This window comes from Grus americana, chromosome 15 (assembly GCF_028858705.1).
Source record: "Grus americana isolate bGruAme1 chromosome 15, bGruAme1.mat, whole genome shotgun sequence".
Taxonomy (NCBI): domain Eukaryota; kingdom Metazoa; phylum Chordata; class Aves; order Gruiformes; family Gruidae; genus Grus; species Grus americana.
This window is the reverse complement of record NC_072866.1, coordinates 11,951,545-11,970,906: the sequence shown is the minus strand read 5'-3', so window position 1 is coordinate 11,970,906 and position 19,362 is coordinate 11,951,545. Positions and strand designations below refer to the sequence as shown.

General features: G+C 43.5%; 1 protein-coding gene across 3 annotated transcripts in view; it reads left to right on the top strand.

Moving 5' to 3' along the window:
- Positions 1–19,362, top strand: part of SDK1 (sidekick cell adhesion molecule 1) — a 412,431-nt gene that overhangs the window by 355,271 nt on the left and 37,798 nt on the right. For 2 of the 3 annotated variants that reach the window (XM_054842564.1, XM_054842566.1), the window contains 3 exons: positions 3,753–3,888; positions 5,777–5,836; positions 8,433–8,534. In XM_054842564.1, the coding sequence (XP_054698539.1) occupies positions 3,753–3,888; positions 5,777–5,836; positions 8,433–8,534 (298 nt within the window). The remainder of the gene's footprint in view (positions 1–3,752; positions 3,889–5,776; positions 5,837–8,432; positions 8,535–19,362) is intronic. The other variant, XM_054842565.1, reaches the window with a different exon arrangement.

Genomic DNA, 19,362 nt, shown 5'->3' with positions numbered 1-19,362 from the left:
GACGTAAATCTACCGCCACACCTACGAATAAAACCCACAGCGAAGAAAAGAAGGTACACAAAGAGAGGACAAAGAGGATGTGAGGCATGATGTACCGCAGAAATAAATATTCCCTCAATTGACTGATTATTGGTGTGTAGTTAATATGAAATAGGTGGTTGTTTAGGTAATTGGATGCTTTTTATTTCATGAAAATGAAATGGGGTGGTTGTGCCGGAGCCATCTCAAGGGAGTTGTGGGCAATTATATGTCATTACTATATGTATATTAATAGGTCCTGGTAATTCAGCCGTACTATATTTTTCAAATAAACAAAAATCTTTGAGTCCCACAATAGCCTCCAATTAAGAAGAAGTTTCACAGCAGTGTCTAAGAAATAATGTAAACTGAAAACAGCAGTCAAGCTAAATGGGAGAGCAGATTTCCAAGCAAAGCTAAATTTTTAACTTTGAGCTGTGTTAATAATTCACAAAACAAACTCTAGATGCACTATCTGTGCTTTCAGCTGCTTGGTCCAATCAGTCCATTATTTTTAAATTTAAAGTAGGAAGAAAATAAGTAATTTCCAGTGAGGTCTGTTGTATCAATAATGCAAGGTTATTTCAAATGTTCTGGAGGATGTTACAGTTAACATCAGGATCAGGCACTGTTCTGCTTCTAACTTACATTTTAGTCTTTTTTTTATTTTTAAACAGCACAAAAATGTTTCTCTTACTTCTGTACAACATTATGGGCTGCCACTCATAATCGTTTTACCTATTTCAGCAGATCCCTCAGGCCTTCCTACAAAATCCTAAATAATCCATTACATCAAAAGCAGAGTTTTGTCCATGAAAGACAGATAGGAAGGGGAAGACCTGACCTTTTAGCAGAGTACCCTTTTCAGGAAAGAATCATCATTTCCATGGCAAGGAGAAAGACAGTTTTCAAGCCATTTATTTTCTGAGCTCCCCTGTCCTAAATTTAAAGGAAGGAAAAAATGGAGAATCACATGAAAGCCTAAGAAAACAATGCTTGCTATCAACAAATCAGTGTTGCACCACAATGAGGAAATTAAGCTTTGTCCGTTAGGCAGCTATATGGCAGTGAAAGGAGTAACAGGCTCTCTCTCGGCTTGAGTAGTGTTTTCCTTTTAAGATTCCGTAGGATATTTCATTAATAGTTAAAATAAGAAAAGACATTGAATCCTTCCTAGAGCACCTTCCTTCTAGATAATAATTAACTGAAATACAAATACATGTGATGTTCACAGTATTTTTTTGCATTGTGTGAAGCTTATTTCCGTGCCGGATAGGCTTTGCTTTCTTGCAGCCTTTCTCCTCCTCTGTGGTGAGGAATTCAAGATGTATCTTGGTGGGACAGTCCCTTTACCCTGTCTCTGGAGAAGGCAGTCCTCGTGCTTTGCGTCGTGACTCCTCCCTGCCAGGACAGAGGCAGGCACGGACACTGTGGAGCAGTGGAGCTCTTCTCTGCTAGGGCATCATCAGAGCAAAAGCAACTTCAGTATGACATAGGAAATAAAAGAGCAAAGTCAGAAGATTGGAGGAGAAAAATAAAAAAAGTTCATGATAGATATACTAGTAATTGCCAGTAAACCATATCTCATCTCCCCCACCTTGCAGAGGAGAACGTTCAGCTGGTCCATCGTGTCATCAGGCAGCCCTGGAGAAGGCTGTCGCTTTGGTCTGTTTGCTCCGTCCCTCGCACAAGGGGATCAGTCTGAGACTGGGAGAGGCTGTTGTACAAGAGGTTGATATGTTTGCCTTGTGAAATGGAGTCTGAGAGGGAATATGATTGCCCTTTTTAAAATACGCCACGGGAGTAAACACCCCACAGGGAGAAGAACAATTTAACCCAAAAGGCAATGTTAGCACAGGAACAAGTGGTTATAAACTAGCTATGAATTATTTAGGTTAGAAATTAAACGAAGGTTTCTAACTGCCCGAGTAGTGAGGTTTGGAACAGCTTTCCAATAGGAATACCAGGAAGCAGAAGAATTAGCTTGTTTTCTGGTAGAGCTTGGTCTGTTTGTGAAAAGAATTTTAAGAAGTTGTTTTCTTCAGTCTTGAGGGTCTACTCCTGACGATTCTCGAGGTCCCTCACAATCTTGTGTTACTAGATCGTTCTGAAAAGCAAATGCTAAATAATAGTGATAGGTGGTCAGAGCTTCTCCAAAGGATGGAGCACAGTAATGAGCATGAAACAATGATAAATGAGGTTCTCCAACCATGCAGAGCAAGTACAGCAAGACCTTGGGACTATCTGAATTGCTTTCAGCAGGCTCTGGGCAGGACAACTGCAAAAGAAGGCAGCTTCTTGTGGGAGCAGTTTCTGCTCCCTCTCCCAGTAGCTGTTTACCTTTCTTGTACTCTGGTTCACGTAATTTTCTTTTTACGTTTTTTTGGTTTTTGTTTCCATAAACTGCAATCTTTCTACTTAATTCCTTCAGCCCTCACTCAAAGCCAAGTCCTTTGCACTGAGGCAGCACAGCCCTCTCTTCTCTTGCCCTTGTAACGAAGTAATGGAAAATTCTTGTCATTTCTGGAAGCAGATTATTAGGTTATTACCAAATATCTTGCTCCTTTCCTGTACAAATATTCTTACTTTCTTCATTAAAATTACATGCGGTGTTACCTTCTATTGTGACAGTGTTTCACACCAGCGGTTAATTTTTCCACAGTGGACAGAAGGTTTTTCCTTAGTAAAGTTCTCAAGACTGCTAGGGATTTTTCTGGATTAAAGGCGAGATCATCATTAAAATCCCTTTCATTTATACTTTCAGCCCCTTAAATTTCAGTACAAGAATCTTTAGAAGATAAATGGCTCAGGGCATCTTTTCTTCTCTGCAGTTCTTAGGCTGTATTAGACTCATGAAAGTAATTTTTTTTTCCCCAAACATGAAGAATCTTTCTGCTTGTCTTCATTTAAGCAAGCCATTCAGACAAAAATCTCCGTTTTGGTGTGCTGGCTGTATATCTGTATCTGAAGGAAGATGTAGGAGGCTGCTGAAGAATCCTTGCTGAGGCACTATGTCTTTGAGCATCTTCCAACATGTTGCAGAGGAAAAAAAAACCAGCCTCATATTTGAGGAGCCCAGTGGCCATGTATACCTCCAAGTTGTTACGGAGGAGACCTGGGTTTGCCTGCGGAACTGGGCTTATGCAACACACCAGAGTCCATCATACCATGGCTCCCCTCTAAATGCCTCTCTGAGGCTTAGACCTATTTTCATCTTCCTAATTAAAGCCAGAGTACACCAATGCTTTGTTATTTTCTCGTCAGTCTTTCAGTAAAATAATGCCAAATGAGGAATGCTCTATGAACAGTTCCCAAGGAAAATAGCCACTGAAGAAATTCTGCCTTTGACAAAATTATTTTTTTCCCATCTGGTTTGCTATTCCACTGTTGGTGGCCAGCAATGTGCATTTTCAGGGATATGTTGGTTTGTATTCTTCATCACACAAGGTTTGGCGGACCAAGAAGGAAAGGAGCTTAGCTCTTAGCGTAGTGCATCAAGTGTCGATTTTTAAGGGCCATTTGTAATTGCCACATCTGAGAGAAATCATCAAGGTTACCTTTAACTTGTATTTGTCAAATTACACAACCTTTGACCCTGTATATTTTTAATGGCTATGTTCACCAGAGAGCCGCGTCCCTTCACACAGGACCGGTGGCAGCTACTGCCCGTTGTGACGGATGTTTGTTGCAATTCACATCTTACCAAGCCCGTTCTTCGTGTGAATGTTTTTCAGCCACCCAAAGTTGAGAGTCTCAATGGCTTGCTGTTGGGATACCGGATCTACTACCGGGAGCTGGATTACGACTCTGGATCTGGAACAGAATCCAAAACCATCCAGAACCCTTCAGCTTTAAGAGCAGAGCTCACACGTAAGCCTGTGTTTTGGACCCTATAATATCCCAGAATGGTAATGCATCGTTATACCAGACACTGTACGCGCTCTGGCCCTGTGGAAATAACACACAATTGTGTCTAACGGTGCTGGGGATAATTTAGCTTTCACACAATCAGGGTGAAGATGCTGAAAAACGCTAATAACTCTGGTCAGCATCGCTTGTAATGATACACGCTAATCTATGCCATGCTGCTTGAATTGATGTTGTGCCCCCCATGTATCCTCTGATTTCCTGCTTTCTGCTACCTCCATTTCATGATTACCCTGGTATTCTTTGTTCTGCCATCAGAGACAAAAGAGAGGGACTTCATTTTCCTCAGCTGCGAACGTTGTTCTTTCCTGATATTTTTTAATAGTTTTTATAATTGACATTTTGGGTTTCCTTTTGCAGTATAAGAAAACAACTGAGGAGAAATTTTAAATAGAATTTTTACAATTTCAAAATGCTTGTGTCTATTTTGGAAGAAAAAAGCAAAAATGAGCAAGAATTTCAAGGTGCATGCTTGCCATGTTAGTCACCGGGGGTTTTGGCTCACATGGAAAGAAGGTGGAGAGGCACAGAAATAATAGAAAAATGAAAAGGATTTTTAGACAAAGGCTAGAAAGGAAATCAGAGGGAAGAATAGGCAGAATAAGATGATGGGAGGCAAAGATGTGAGCACTCAGTAGCCTGACAGATATGGTCCAGCAATAAGACATGCTCGTGGAGGGACCAGCTTTTGTCCTGTTTGATGTCAGTGGAATATTCAGAATAAGATAATATTCTAAGAGCAGCAGAATAGGGTTGAGTGAGACTATTTTAATATCTTACCTCATCTTCCATGTTTCCCTGAACCCATAAAAATGGTTTCTGCAAAAGCAAGAGTGATTTTTGGGGGTGCGTGGAAGAGGTGAATGTTCTAAATACAACATAAGCACCTAATTCTGACCTCACTTATATCGTCATTGCTGAGTGAGACTTTTCAGACTGTACGGAGATTTATCAGGTCACAGTAGAGATGTAAAACTCCTATAGGTGTAGGTATGCGTCAGGGACAAAAGCTGAATAAGTGGCTATGTATTATCGTAAAAGAATGACTCTGGATGCTCTCTAGTCTCACAAGCCAGGGAGCCTGTAAAACCTACTGGTTTCCTCTCCTCCATCTTCTTGGCTGGCCCTGCAGCTATCTTCCCAATAGCTGTATAGTAGGAAAAAAAACCTGCTGTACCTCTCCAGGGAGTCAAGAGAGAGGGAAAAGGGGTGGAGGCAAGTGTATTTTAAGAGAAGTTCCCCCCTTTCTCCTCATAATATGGTATTTCTCACCTTAGTACATCTCTGCTCCTCACTGACCTGTGGCTTTGCGCAGGTTTAGCGTATTATTACAATTCGGTCACAGCAGGAATATCGAATTCTGTAAGTGAAACTGGGAAACCTAACACACATTTAAAGAAACAGGTCCCATCCTATTGTAAGTGTTTGCTTTTTGAGGCCCGTGTTCCAGGTCCTTACCCTGCAGCTCTTCAGGTTTCAAATTTTGCATGTTGAGAAACAAGAACGTAATACAGTGTTGAGAGTTCCCCCCCCAGAAATTGTTTCCTTTTTACTCGTTTGTTCTATTTAATCTAGGAGTCAGAACATTTCTGTGTTGTATATTTGTGAGATTCTCTGTTTGAGGAGGAAATGAAACAGCCCCGTGTGAGTGAGATGCTTTTGATGTGTTACGAGAGAGTGATGTGATTTTATTGCCCTTCAAGGTATAGTCCTAAAGCTCAAACTGTGGATGTGTGTGCTGCATCATTTGCCTCTGTCTCTGCTGTACATCATTTGCAGTAACTACTTCCTTGCACTGTAACAAGCTTTCTGCTTTGCTTACTCTGAATAGCCCAAAGCAGCTTCAAGACAGTGAACAGCAGCTCTGCATTAACAACGTATGAATTAACACGTAAGTGCACATTGCCTTTAGATGCGACTCTTTGTAATGGTTCAAAATACACTATAGGCAAACTCCTGTGGTTCTCCTCAGTGGATCTAGCAGAAATCAACACAGATTAATGATTCTGCTTTCTTGAGTTTCTTTTTCTTTAAGCCTTTGCTTTCCCTGTATCAGGAGACATTGATGATGCAAGTAGGTAGCTGTTGTAAAACCGTGGCTGCTGGGAAGGTAAAACATTATTGACTGTAACAGCCCGGTATTGCTGATGCTGGATGAATTTTGATTCACTTGTGTGCTGGTTTTGGCTGGGATAGAGTTAATTTTCTTCATAGTAGCTGGTATGGGGCAGTGGTTTGGATTTGTGCTGATAATACAGAGATGGTTTCGTTACTGCTGAGCAGTGCTTACACAGAGCCAAGGGCTTTTCTGCTCCTCACCCCACCCCACCAGCAAGTAGACGGGGGGTCCACAAGGAGTTGGGAGGGAACATAGCTGGGACAGCTGACCCCAGCTGACCAAAGGGATATTCCATACCGTATGACATCATGCTCAGCATATAAAGCTGAGGGAAGAAGGAGGAAAGGGGGGGGACATTGAGTGATGGCGTTTGTCTTCCCAAGTCACCGTTACGTGTGATGGAGCCTTGCTTTCCTGGGGATGGCTGAACACCTGCCTGCCCATGAGAAGTGGGGAATGAATTCCTTGGTTTGCTTTACTTGCGTGTGTGGCTTTTGCGTTACCTATTAAACTGCCTGTATCTCAACCTACAAGATTTTTCACTTATACTCTTCTGATTCTCTCTCCCATCCCACTGTGAGGGGAGCGAGCAAGCGGCTGCGTGGTGCTTAGTTGCCAGCTGGGGTTAAACCACGACAGCTTGCTACATATTTTGCAGTCCATCAGAGTTTAGCTGTATCACATCATTAGTCCTATAATTCAAGCATTGCGACGCTCAGGCATTCCGTGGAGTAGGAGGCCAGTTTAGAGAGGGCCCAATGAATATATGTGCATCTCCAGAGGTGTTTTCAATTGGAAATGAATAAAATAGCATTCGACAGAGTTAAAAGGAAAGTTGCTTTGTGGTGATGATGGTTCACTAGATAGGTTTTGCCCAAGGCTTTTGAGTCACAGATTGTGATGGGCTAAAAAAAAAAAAATGAAGCCCTATCCCCACTGAAACTTGCATGCATGAACTCTCATGTGTTCCATTTTCTTCCACATCCAGTTAACACTAAAATCTCCCTTATGGCTTTTCACGGCAGCAGTTAAAGTTTCCCTGTACAAGCTGCCCACTGCTATATCCTATATATCTTACTATCTTTTGTTTGTTTATGAACTTGGCATCATTATTTCTGATTTGCTTGCTACATGTTTTGCAGTCCATCTGAGTTTAGTGGTATCACATCAAAAAGTTAGTGTTGATTTGGATATCATTTGCAGTATGCCTGAGACCAGGGAATGAGGCTGGACCCTGAGTCAGATATAGGAATACAACACTTGTAAACGCTTCCGTGAAACTGCAATTACACGAGCCTGTATGATTAGGCTTATTGAACCTTACCAAACCGATGGCATACTGTCAGCCACAGAGTTCAGGGTACTATGTGATTCACAGATAGTAGAGAAAATGATTGGCAAAGGGAGAAATTTGGACCCCTGGCCATGCAGGTCTTAATCAATTCAGTGCTCATTTAAATACAGCAATTTATATTATTGATTGTTCTCTTACTCTGATTTCACTGTTAAATTTTTTAGATGATAAATATTTCTGTTGGGATTGACTCTTTCATCCTGAAAATGCAAAATCTGAAACTGCTCAGACACTGCCTCCCCTAATGACGTTGATGTGATTCTACTCCACCCTCATTTGCATCTGTTAATTACCCTCATAGCATTGGGTTTTCCAGGTTTTTTTCACACTGCTCTCGCTCTCCTACCTCATCTGTCAGAGTAGGTTCTGTATGTCAGCAAGGAAATTGGTTGCCTGGTGGCCAAATGGAGTCCAGACGTCAAAGTCTCCTTTCTCTTTGTGATTGATGTTCAGGCTGTGGTCACTGTGAAGGAGCAAGATACCCGTGCGTCACTGCTGATGGCGCTCCAGATTCCCCGCTGCAGATCTTCTTCTGCACCCTGCTTCAGCAGTGACGTGCTTGAGCAGTGCAGTTGCTAAACGACTCCCCGGATGAAAGTTCCTAGAATTAGGCAAAGGCTTGAAGCCGTGTTCTTTCCTACCAGTAGAGATCAAAAGGAGCCCATATGTTGAACTTTCAAAGCAAAGTCCTGCCTTTTTCTGTCATTAAGAATGACCTAGAGATGTTCCTCTAGCTAGTTACCCATCAGCAATGATTCCTCTTACTGGAGCAACACCATGAGGAAACACTGGAACATCCTGCCATTTCATCACAATGATCATTCATAATTATGCAAATTCTGCTGTGATGTGTGAATTAAGGAAGGATGGAATTAGGCATTGCGTTATTGTACTACTGTTCTAATGCTGTGTTTCACGAGAGAGAACTCTGGTGATAAAGAGGTGATGGAGTCTAAAAAATATCTGTGATACAGTATAAATAATTGTATATAACAGAATATTTTACTTTTTCAGAGTTGAAGAAATACAAGAGATATGAAGTGCTAATGACAGCATATAATATAATTGGTGAGAGCCCTACCAGCACACCAGTGGAAGTCTTTGTGGGTGAAGCAGGTAGGTAAATGGAAAATTAGTTGAAGTGTTTCAAAAGTACCAGCATGTTTTACTGTTCTGTGGATAATATTTAATATCTGTCTGGGAAAGGGATGATTTGAAAAATTCCCCAGTTATGATCACAGTTTTTTGTAGCATCCTCTCCTGGAATAGGTTGGCCCTGACAGTTTCTTGCCATTTGAAAGCCAGTTGGTCTACAGGAATAAGGGGAGAAAGGGCATTTGAAAGAAAGAAGAAATCGTTTTTGGAGTTGCAGGAGGATGACTGTTCATACCAAATTAGCTTGAGGGAAAAATTGACTCAAGTTAAAGAAGTGAAAAGTGGAGCACAGGAAAGCCACAAGGGAAAAGCAACAAAACTACAAAACAAGGGAGACTTGGAAAGCTGGTTCTTTTGGTTTATAGCGCTCTCTGTAGAGACCTTGCCTGTGCACCACGCCTTGCTGTATTTTTATGTTACTGAAGTCAAGAAGATGCCGTGTCCAGTTTAGTGCTAGCTTTGGAGGCAGAGATGGTGATTGCTCTCAGGAACATGCAGATCTGTAGCTGCATCCAGCCTCTGCAGAAGCTGAGGGTCAGTGGCACTATTCATGCCTTCACTTGCAGATCTGGTGCATGAATCCAGGCTGCGTTTATGAAATGTAACTTGCTGATCGCTTTAAAAATCCCTTCATTGGAAGGCTGGAGGTGGAAATCGGGACGAGACAGTTAACTAGACACTTCTTTGAATGCTTTGTGAAACAGGTGATTTTGCAGAGCCCAGATAACCTGCAGCTGAGTCTGTCCTTCTCAGTAACTCTAGCTGAGAAGCGCAGGACTGGAATAGCTGATGTCTTCCTCACAGCCACGACGGCGGTGCCGTATTTATGGTGACCCCAGCTGGAGAGAGGCTGGCGCCGAAATAGTTGTTAGTTATGGTATCAATTTCTGCAGCAGCATCTTTTGAAGCTTAGAACAAGAATAGGCGACACGCACCCTCCTGTTGTTCAGTCTGCCACCATGAACGAATCTGATTACAGTTTTGTTCTTCTGTCTCAAGGCTAGGATGTAGAAGCTATCAAACCCAGCACTAATTCATTTTATTATTATTCATTAAATATTCTATTGCTCAAAACTAAGTAAAGCACTTTTTTTTTTTAAACTACTGCACATTTTTTTTAAACTCTACTTAACCTTTTCATTTCAAATATGGTGTAACATTCGCTATCTTTCTCAGAAAACATCATAAATTAATCAGAGCAGCATGGTTCTGGAGAGACAGCTGGCAATATTTACATTTTTTTCTAGTTTGCTGCTGCTCCAACTTCTGCAACTGCAGCAAAGAAAGCCTCAAGTGGAGCCAACTGTATCTGGCTTCAAAATACATTTTTGTTTCAGAGCTAAATATCTCACTGCAGCAAATGGAGCCAGCAGATGCATTTATACACATGTACATGGCACAGAAAATCAGCTGGGGAAAACAAGGAAATGTTGTTATATCGTGTCTTTTAATCCTGTGGTCCAGGTCTTCGTTATCATTAAGTCAAACAGGGAACAGGGCAATGGAAGAAGCCAAACTTGGGAAGAAACTGAGACACCTTCTTTCAAAGGCAGGCAAGGCTGGCGTGTCGTGACTCAGAGGTTTTTTTAGAGATACTGGATTTACCTCTGGTTAGGGACAATCGAGGTTCATGCAGTAGAAATGATGAATGTAGGATCTTCCTGCCGATTTTCACTCTTGTTGTGTGAAGTTATTACGCTTTGTTATATAACTGCCTCTTCCACCTCCAGAACTGGCTGTGATTTATCCTGTGAGTAAAGTGATTGGAGCTGGTATTGCAATTTAAGTTTTAAATTGATTTGTGACACCTTTGAGTTAAAGCGTGCTGTGGAAATACAAGTTTTTGTTGTTATTGTTTGCTTGATGTTCTTACCCATGGTAAAAGCAGTTAAGCAGCAAGCTGGAAAAAATGGGTCCGCTTGGCTTCGACTATGGGGCATCCATGTTAAAACCAGAGAAAACCTTCCCAATAAACAACAAATCTTGACAACGCAGCCACAGCACTAAACACAAAATGACTGAAGGGGACCAGTCCCCATCTGAAGACCCCAAATAACTTATGTCTCAGAACTGTTTAAACGGTGCTCCGTTCTGCCGTAAGGGTTGCAGTAATTCTGGTTGGTGCGAGAACATTCCCTTCTCAGCTGTAAAAAGGAATATACAGCATGTGCCTTGGGGAAAATGTGCTGGGTTTGGGCCAGTTCGGTGAAAATACCCGATTCTGTGCAGTCCTAGTGGGCGTTTCATACAGCGTGGGGCACCTGGAAATAATACTGACACTTGGTGTGCTGCTCAGCTGCTATGTCTGGTGCAGCCAGACGAGCGGTGCAGAAGGAGGAGCATCTGTAAATCCTTCCTTCCCTCTTGCACTCTTCCCTGTGAGATTTGGAGATTTTCCTATGATTGTAGCTGGATTTTTACAATAAAAGGTCAAGTAGGCAATGGAGCCCCTGACAAACCTGAAAAAAAAAAAAAAAGCCGTTAAAACCGACTTTCTTGCAGTTTTGCCACTCAAACAAGTAAAAAGCACCCGAATGGGGAGTTTCTTTTGAGCCCTGGAGCACCGTTGAGCTGTACCCCAGCCGACACTCGGCTCTCAGTTGGCTCTGACTAATGCACAGGGGGAAATTTTGGGAGAGAACAAGCTGCTGTCGGGCAACAGGACTTATCCTGACTTGCATGGGGAATAAGGGAGCTGGACGCAAGTGGTTTGGGCTTTTTGCAACAGGTGGAGCAAAGCCATTTTTCTTCTTGCGGTAGCTCATAAGATCAAAGCCCCAGCAAAGGCTCCATTTTGAGTTCTGCCTGGATGTTTGCAAAGCTCACTGATGTGAAGAGCAGTTCTTCCTCATGCCAGGAGAGCGGGCTGGGAGACCTTGCGCTCAGCGCAGCCGGGAAGGATGCACTGCCTGTTCGGTCTGAACAGAGCCAGTGTCCTTCCCCCACCCGCCTCAAGCATCTGGATCCCTGTCCTAGCAGACCAGAAGATCCTCGTAATGTCGCCTTTTTAGAGCTGGCTGCAGCTCTGCCCTGCTCATTAGAGAACCAAGCGCATCTCCTGACAAATGACAGAAAAATTGAAAGCTGCCACTTGCAGAAATTAGGAAGGGAGTCGCAGCCCCGTCGGCAAACCCCCTTCTTGCCTTGTTAATTCATTTAACAGTTCAGCTGTCAGGGATGCCGGCTCTGATTGGGAAGGCAGAGAGCGTTCAGCGAGAGGCTGGGTAGTGATATTCATCCCAGCCCTAAATGCAGCTGCTACCAGAGGTGCTGTTCTGCTCGACTGAAATTAAGACTCTGTTAGAGCAGCCACTATATCAAGAGCATTATTCTAGTGGGTCACTGTCACTATCTGATCGTCTGGTGGGCTCTGGAGTTCAGGAGACTCCACTACCTGCATTTTAATTAAACAGAAATCACAGGTTTGGGGCAGGCGTGCTACACCTGATTTGGGAAGGTGAATAAAATGGAAGGCGGCGATACAAATCCTGTGCTAACGAGCCTGCAGCCTCCAGTGCTTCTCCCATATAGTGCAAAGCTGTTCTGGATGAAAAATAATGGAATTCATAATTTCTTCCAGCAGCTGCTGCTGGAGGAGAGCGCGTGCGTGTGAAGAAGAGGTAGCAGAAGGGGTGAAGTGCACCGAGAGACGCTAGCCTTTAAACAGGCTCTAAATCCATTTGCATGAGGAGGGGAGTGATGTGTGTCATTATAACTCACGGTGACATTGGTGACCTTCAGAATTCACAAGAACTGATGAGGCTGGTTTGTTGTTGTTGTTGTTCTTTGTAATAATGATCTCTGAGAGCTGGTTCTGCAATGGGAAAGGGAAGGAGTGAAAAGAGCTGGAAGACAGAGAGTTCTAACTTAGAAGTCCTACGTTGAAATGCTGCCTTGGTTGCTAGCATCATCTTTCGGAAAAGCAGGTTTCCTGGCCATCTCACTTTTTTCCAAAGTGCAACTGTAGCTTGGAAAGGAACAGGAATGGGACAGGGGGACGACTGCTTCTTACCTCTCTTTTCTTACTGTCTCCAAAAACTTGAATTTACCTCTTGGTACAAAGCTTGCAGATACCAAAGCAAATTTCCCACTGTTATCTGCAACTATTTTCATCTGTCTGCAGTTCCACAGTGCTCCTAGAGTTCCCAAACTTCATTTTGTCCACCTGTAAGTGGCACACGGAGGGAAGCTCTGCCCTGCTGGTAACTCAGAGCTGCCTGGCCACCTCCAACATTTTACAGGTAAGGAGTAGAAACCACCTGGAAAGCTCTGAGACAACAAATAGTGATTTAGGTTTGGGAAGGAGAAGACAAAATACAGAGAAGCAGCCGTGCTAAGGAGAAAGAATCCTTTTAAAGACGCAAAGACTTGCCTCCAGGCATCTGGTTCCCCTTTATAAGCTGCTTCTAGCCCAGAGCTCTTGGCCCTTCTTACCTGGCTATCTGTGTTCGGGCAATGTCCCGTTGTCTCTTATGCTGATGCCAGAGAAGGTTGTCAGAACAAGTCTGCTTTGTCCCTGAGTGTTTTCATCTATTTCTGCAGGCCTCACTCTTTTCACGTGTTCATACAAAATACGTGGTGTCACCTCCCCATCACGGGTCGCTTTTTGGAGAAGGGAGCCCCTCAGCATTACCTTTGCCCCCCACCCCCTTTCTGTTATAGCACAGAAGCTTTATCTCCTTCCCTGCCCCAAATGTAGCTGAGAAGATGCTGTGCAAAGAAGTCCCCGGTGCCTCCTTGTTAACAGCCTACGAGAGGAATGACAACATTTCAACGCATTAGAGCTGGCAGCTTCGATCAGTCTGCTGTGCCCCCCTTGGCTGTTTTCTCCTGTCTGTTGGGGACACGTGGGCCATGTCTCTCGGTGACTGACTGTGCGTATGCAGATAGGGAGCGCGTTGCTGCTGGCACAGCTAGAAGAACTGGGTGGGCATTTCCATCCCAGATGCCACTGGAGGAGGGAAGAGAAGGATTATCGTGGCCATTTCACATTGCAGTAGTCTAAAACCTGTCAGCCTAGGGACAGTATCTTCCCTTGATAAACAAAAGGCGATGGAAAGTAGTATAATAAATAAATTATTGGTTTCACTTACTCAAACTTTAAACAAAGAGGTTGACCTTCCTTGACACTTTAAAAGCACCAAGCCTTTGAGATGCCAAGGTATTTGTCTTTTGATTGTTGACACTTCTGAATATCAGCATAAGGCTACTTTTGGGGGATGGCAGGGTGTTTGATACATTGATTTTCCTCTCCTGCCCCCCCCCCCCCAAATTTAAAGAATCTGCAGAGCTGATGCTCAGTTGTGAAAGAGCTCTACCCAGAGTAGAGCGATCCTGGGAACGCCCTGCTCCCAGAGTGACACTGGGGTTTCATCCTGTCCCCAGCATCTTTCTCCTTAAGGGAGGAGAAGTTCTCCCCTGAGCTCAGAGTTAAAGAACCAAGCTGTGTTCTGCAACAGTGCACTAAAAAGAGATTAAAATCAGAGCAGAGCAAGAAAGGGGAAACTATAGGAAGATGAAGAGGGGGAAAAAAGTGGTGAGACATTTCCTGTTTGGACTGGGAAAGAAACCTCTTTCCAGTTTCTTTTGCATTACTGGAAACCATTACACTTGTATCCCAACAGCTTTCCGTTTCTGAGAGTAGGATCAGCCACTGGGTACATCCCATCGGTATTTCTTGGTGGATTTTAAACTCCTCCAGATTCACTCTGTCCATGGTTTCCACTTGGGGCTTGTCTGCAGCAAGTCCAATTTGGATTTGTTGTTCCCATCAATGTGGCTCCACTGGTGGTAATAGCAGTATAGATAGCACTCGGCTGCATTATCTAATCCAGCAGGGCTGTGACAGGATAGTAAAAAATAACAAACGAAAGTGTGCCTACATTAGAGCATTACTCATTGCTTGTGTGTAACTGGTGTTGCTGCGCTGCTGGGGAGTTATGGATATGAATTTTCTATATAAACCTTGGCTCCCTTTCCTACTCAAACTGGCTATTTTTCAAGGGTAGTTTTACGTTCTTAATCTGTTTACAGATGAGCACAAAGGTTTCATAATTAAACTTCCAAATTTAGTAGGCTTAGCTCAGTAGCTGCTCTATAATGGTAAGACAGAAAGTAACCGTGCCAGTGTGAGCCTGTGGAAGAAGTGTCCTTAATGTCAACATGTCAAAAAGACATCCCTGCAGCTCTCTGGAGACTGAAATCTAATGTCAAGGCAGAAGGAAGCAAAGTCTAAGTGAGAATCGTACTGCTGTCAAAGCAAGTTATTCTACCATATAGGAAAAGGAATTTTAAGAGAATGCACTGGAAAGCAGTGTCCAGATTGAGACATAGATTTGATGGGCTTATTTGACATCTTTAATTCTCCACTGACAATCCAGAAGCTCCCTAAAATGATTTGCAATGTTTTCATGCTGCAAGTAAAAGCTGAATGCGTGCCTCATTAACAGCTCATTAAGTTGTTAATATTGGTCATAAGCAGCCTTTGGTACGGCACAATGCTTTATACAGTGCGGCAGCTCCTGCTTAGCTCTGGTTTAATTGCCTCTTTTTATCACGTCTCCATGTAGGAAAGATGTTTCTGTCCAAGCAAAAATATCATCAATTTTTGATCAACTGAGCTGGCTTATCTCTGCCACTGCTGTTGCTGGTGTGGGTGGCGTTGAGCTGCACTTGCCGTGCGACGTTTTGCTCAGATGATGAACTTCCATCTCACAAACCCAACAATTTGGCGTAGATTTTCAGCACTGACTGTAGCCCAAGACAGGCAGACTGTCCGTACTCAAATTCATCATCAGGACTCGTGTCTTTGTTCCGTAGTTGGTGCAAGCAGCAGTGGGAGTGGTAGGAGAAATTAGCTGTTCTGCTGCAGTGTTCTATGGCCTGTGAAGAGCCGAGAGCAGGGACATCCCTGCACAGTACACAGAGGGCGGAGGGATGAGAAGCCTGATCGTGTATGCGAAGCCTTACTGAACTAACAGCAGAGCTACTCCATTAAAAGTAAAGGAATTAACCTTCCTTTCAAAAACATGAGCAATCAGTAGTAAAGTAAAACGGACCATAAATTGCACTGGTAAAGAAGTGGGGAAGCCCCTGGCCGATAGCTCACGTTCAAGCAGACACAGGCTGGAGTTTGAGTATTTTTGACTAAAGGGTTATATTTGCAGCCAAATTTCTATTTTCTCTAATTGTGCAGTCCTGCTCTGCTTGTTTTCAGTCATCGCGGGATATGTGAGCAAAATGTTGTAAGTATTTTCATGTGGGTCTCAACTCCCGTGGCTTTGCCTCCTCCGTACAGCTTTGCTGTGAAGCCAGCTGTAGAGGAACACAGTTGGTTTTCTTTTCTGACATCTGTTTGCTGTATCCATCGTCAATCATGGAACTGGAGGCATTTCAGGTTGCCTGTTGTAGACTGAAAACAAAAAAGTTGCCATTTTTTCTTATGAAAGTATGAATTAACAGTATTCTAAAACGTTTTGGCCACAGCAATCCGGACACTGAGATGATGTGGGGGTATAGGATCACAGTGATGGACTTAGGGATGCTATGACTGCAAAATACACAAAGAAAGAGGAAAATTTTCACTGAAGAGTTGAGAAAAATGTAAATTTAATCTCTCTCTCCCCAGGAGCACAAGATCACAGTCCTCCGTGGGCTCCCTGGGGTTCCCTGGCCATTGCAATCTGTAAATCCTAAATTAATCCCTCGGGGGGTCAGCTACCCAAACTTGCATCAAAAGCCACAGCGAAAGGTTATCGCAGTGGCAGATCTCACCTGCTCGGTTTGACTTCTCTCCGACAAAGCTTTTAACATTTGGTATATGGCAAACCCAGTGGAGATTCACCCTAATTATTTGATACGCTCTCTTGACTTTAGTGGAGCATAAGGAGTTGTCGGTGCTTATTAGGCTTTGGTAGGTGCTGCCTTTACTGTTAGCGAACATTAAGTGGGTGCTTTTGTCAGCCGCCATGAACTTGTGGTGTTATGATATCAGAGTGTGGGATTAACAAATTATAATGAGTGGAACGTGACTATATATGGAGGAGGAGGAGCCCTGGGAACCAGAGAGCCTGGGGAAATACTCTGGGGAAATAATTTTCCTCTGTCTAATGGGTAGATGTTTTTAAGAGAGTTGTGAGTGGTACTTTCCCACCCGGTGCTGCTCCCACTCCTCCCGGTGCACATGAGGGAGGATCAGGCCAGAGTATCAAACACTCAGCAGTTCTTCACCATCCCTCGCACCCTTGAACAACCTTCAGTACCTCCTAGGGCGTGAATCCTGCGCTCATCAGAGCTGACGCTGCTCTCAGTTACACAACTTTCACACTGGGTTGGCTCTACTAGCTTTAGCGGAGCTGACCCTAATTTGCATTGATGTAAGAGAGGGGATTTTAGCTTGTAGGTGTATGCCTGTATGCTCGTTTGCGCATACCTAATGCTTGTCAGCCTCTTGCTGTTCATGGGTCCGTCTCTACTGACTGATGGGCTGCCTGCCTGTGTGTGATCATATCCTTGTTGACACAAAAGAAATAGAGGAAAAAGCTCATTTTATTATTTTCCCCCTTCTTGTTTTAACCACCTGTATGCCCTTTCCAGAGGCAGTCTGACAGTTCTGTAAGGGCTTTACTTTTGGGCCAGGCGTTCTCAATCCCTTGATGGATAATCTCAGTATGCGATGTGATAGCCTATTTTAGGTTTGTATTAACTAAGTAGAACTGTGGGCTTCAGCAAAAGAAAAGTGTGTAGGTTTTGTTTGCAGGCTCTAACTATTTTACAGTACTGCTCCGTGAGAGTCATCTCTGTTGTAGGCATTGTAATACAATCGCAGTAACTTTTTCTGCATCACTCAGATCATGTTTGTCCCATGAAAATCCTGAACTGCACATGGCTCATTGGGAAATCTGAACCCCGTATTTTAAAGATTAGTTATCACAGCAACAGTGTTTTCACCACCACTGGAAGAGATGGTGAGGGACAGGATGAGAATTACTTCTGCTTGAGTCACTTGCCAGTTTATGAAGGGTCTTCATGAATAAGTCATGCCCGTGGAGTTTTCCTCAGAACTTGATTGTGTCCTCGGTTCAAAAAAATGGCATTGGCAGATAACCTCCTAGACTCTGGATCCGTGGAAAGGATGCTCCATTTCTAGTCCTTGTTTCATTTCAAAGTTTTTCCGATATGTGCAGTGAATGTCATCTCCCTCCTGTTTCCTCCTTCCACCCCCGCCTCCCTCTCACGTCTCTGCAGATGGCTGAAGACATGCCTAGTCAGTGTTGGGAAGCTTCCCAGTGCAAAGCAAAGAAGCTGGGGATGTTACATTTGGGTATCATTTGCAGCTGCTTTTATTTATGCTTTTTCATGACTTTAATACCCTTAAAAATTTGACATGGCAAAACACAGCTACTGTACTAAGCGTAGCATGCAGGGAGGGGGCCAAGAGTTTGCCTACCCAGATAATATGGCACAGAGGGAAGCTATCGCAGGGGTGCTAGATTCCCAAAGTCCCCGTCCTGACAGCTATTCTCTCTCTCTTCTCCACCGAGCTAGGTTTGTCTGTTTATCTTTCTACTCTTGCATCGATTAGATTATGCTCCCTCTTCATCAGTGCTCACAAGGGCGAGAGAGATGTTGTTCTTCTATTGACTTCCGTTGGTCTCTTGTACACTAGGAAATTTTTCAATTTCTCTTACACTGATCTATGCAACCATGTAAATCACCACATACATCACATATATCAATATCCCTGAAAAAAAGGATTATTTCCTATTAAAACCTGGCTATTTCTAGCTGCTTTACACACACACACCCCCCCCAATAGGAGGTTGGGCTTCTCAAAGATGGGGGAGACCAGATTGCTCCTTTCTGAGACTCGTTTCAAGCTGCAGAGTGACACAAGCCTGCTGAAGCTAATAACTGGCAGAGCACCAGGTTTTGGTGCCAGATTGTCTTGCCTGAATGAGAGGGCTGGAGCACTCGGTCCCACGTTAGCAAATGGAGTTGCGTTGGAGGAGTTAAGCCCCACATGTTTTGTATGTGGCTCTGCCTGTCTCATTGCAGCTGAAATACATCCGAGTAACCCCAGAAAGCGCGGTCCTTGGAAAAAGCGCGTACTTCCATCACAAAATGTAGCCTAGCTTAAAACAGCCAGAAATTGGTGGGAAGCATCTTTTACGTTCTAAATATAGCTTGTGCCGCTTTGTCACAGCGGAAAGCAGCTTCGCAGTAGCTGTTTTTGAAGCACAATTAACTAATTGTTATTGAACTAATCAGCATCGCTCACGCAGCATTCCTGATGGCACAGAGGTACTGCTGCACAGGGGAAGCGTTCCTCGCTCCCACCTCTCTTTAGCAGATACTGTAAGAAAATGGCCAATAAATACTGAGCGTTTTCCTCTCATGCTGCTTTTCCTTCGTGGAAGGAGTGACTGCAAACATCTGCAGATACACCTCTGTTCTTTCTTGGGAGGCACCATTCTTGAGTTCCTTCTCTGAGCCCATACTGCAAGAAAACCTCTTGTGTTTCGCTTTGCCCATTCTGCAGATGAGTCTCGTTGTTTTATCTTGTGACCTTCTGTTTGGTTTGTTGTGTTTGGCTTTTATAATCCACTTAACTGTTGCTTATCTATGCCGTAACTTGAGGGCAGTGGCTGCAACGGGAGAAGAAACAATCTGTTCTCCATGCCACTGCGGGGACAGAACTTCAATACAGCAAGGATGGTTTAGGCTAGACATTTAAAAAAAAATAACAACCTGAGTTATTTTAAGGGTTATTAAAATAGGGACACACTGG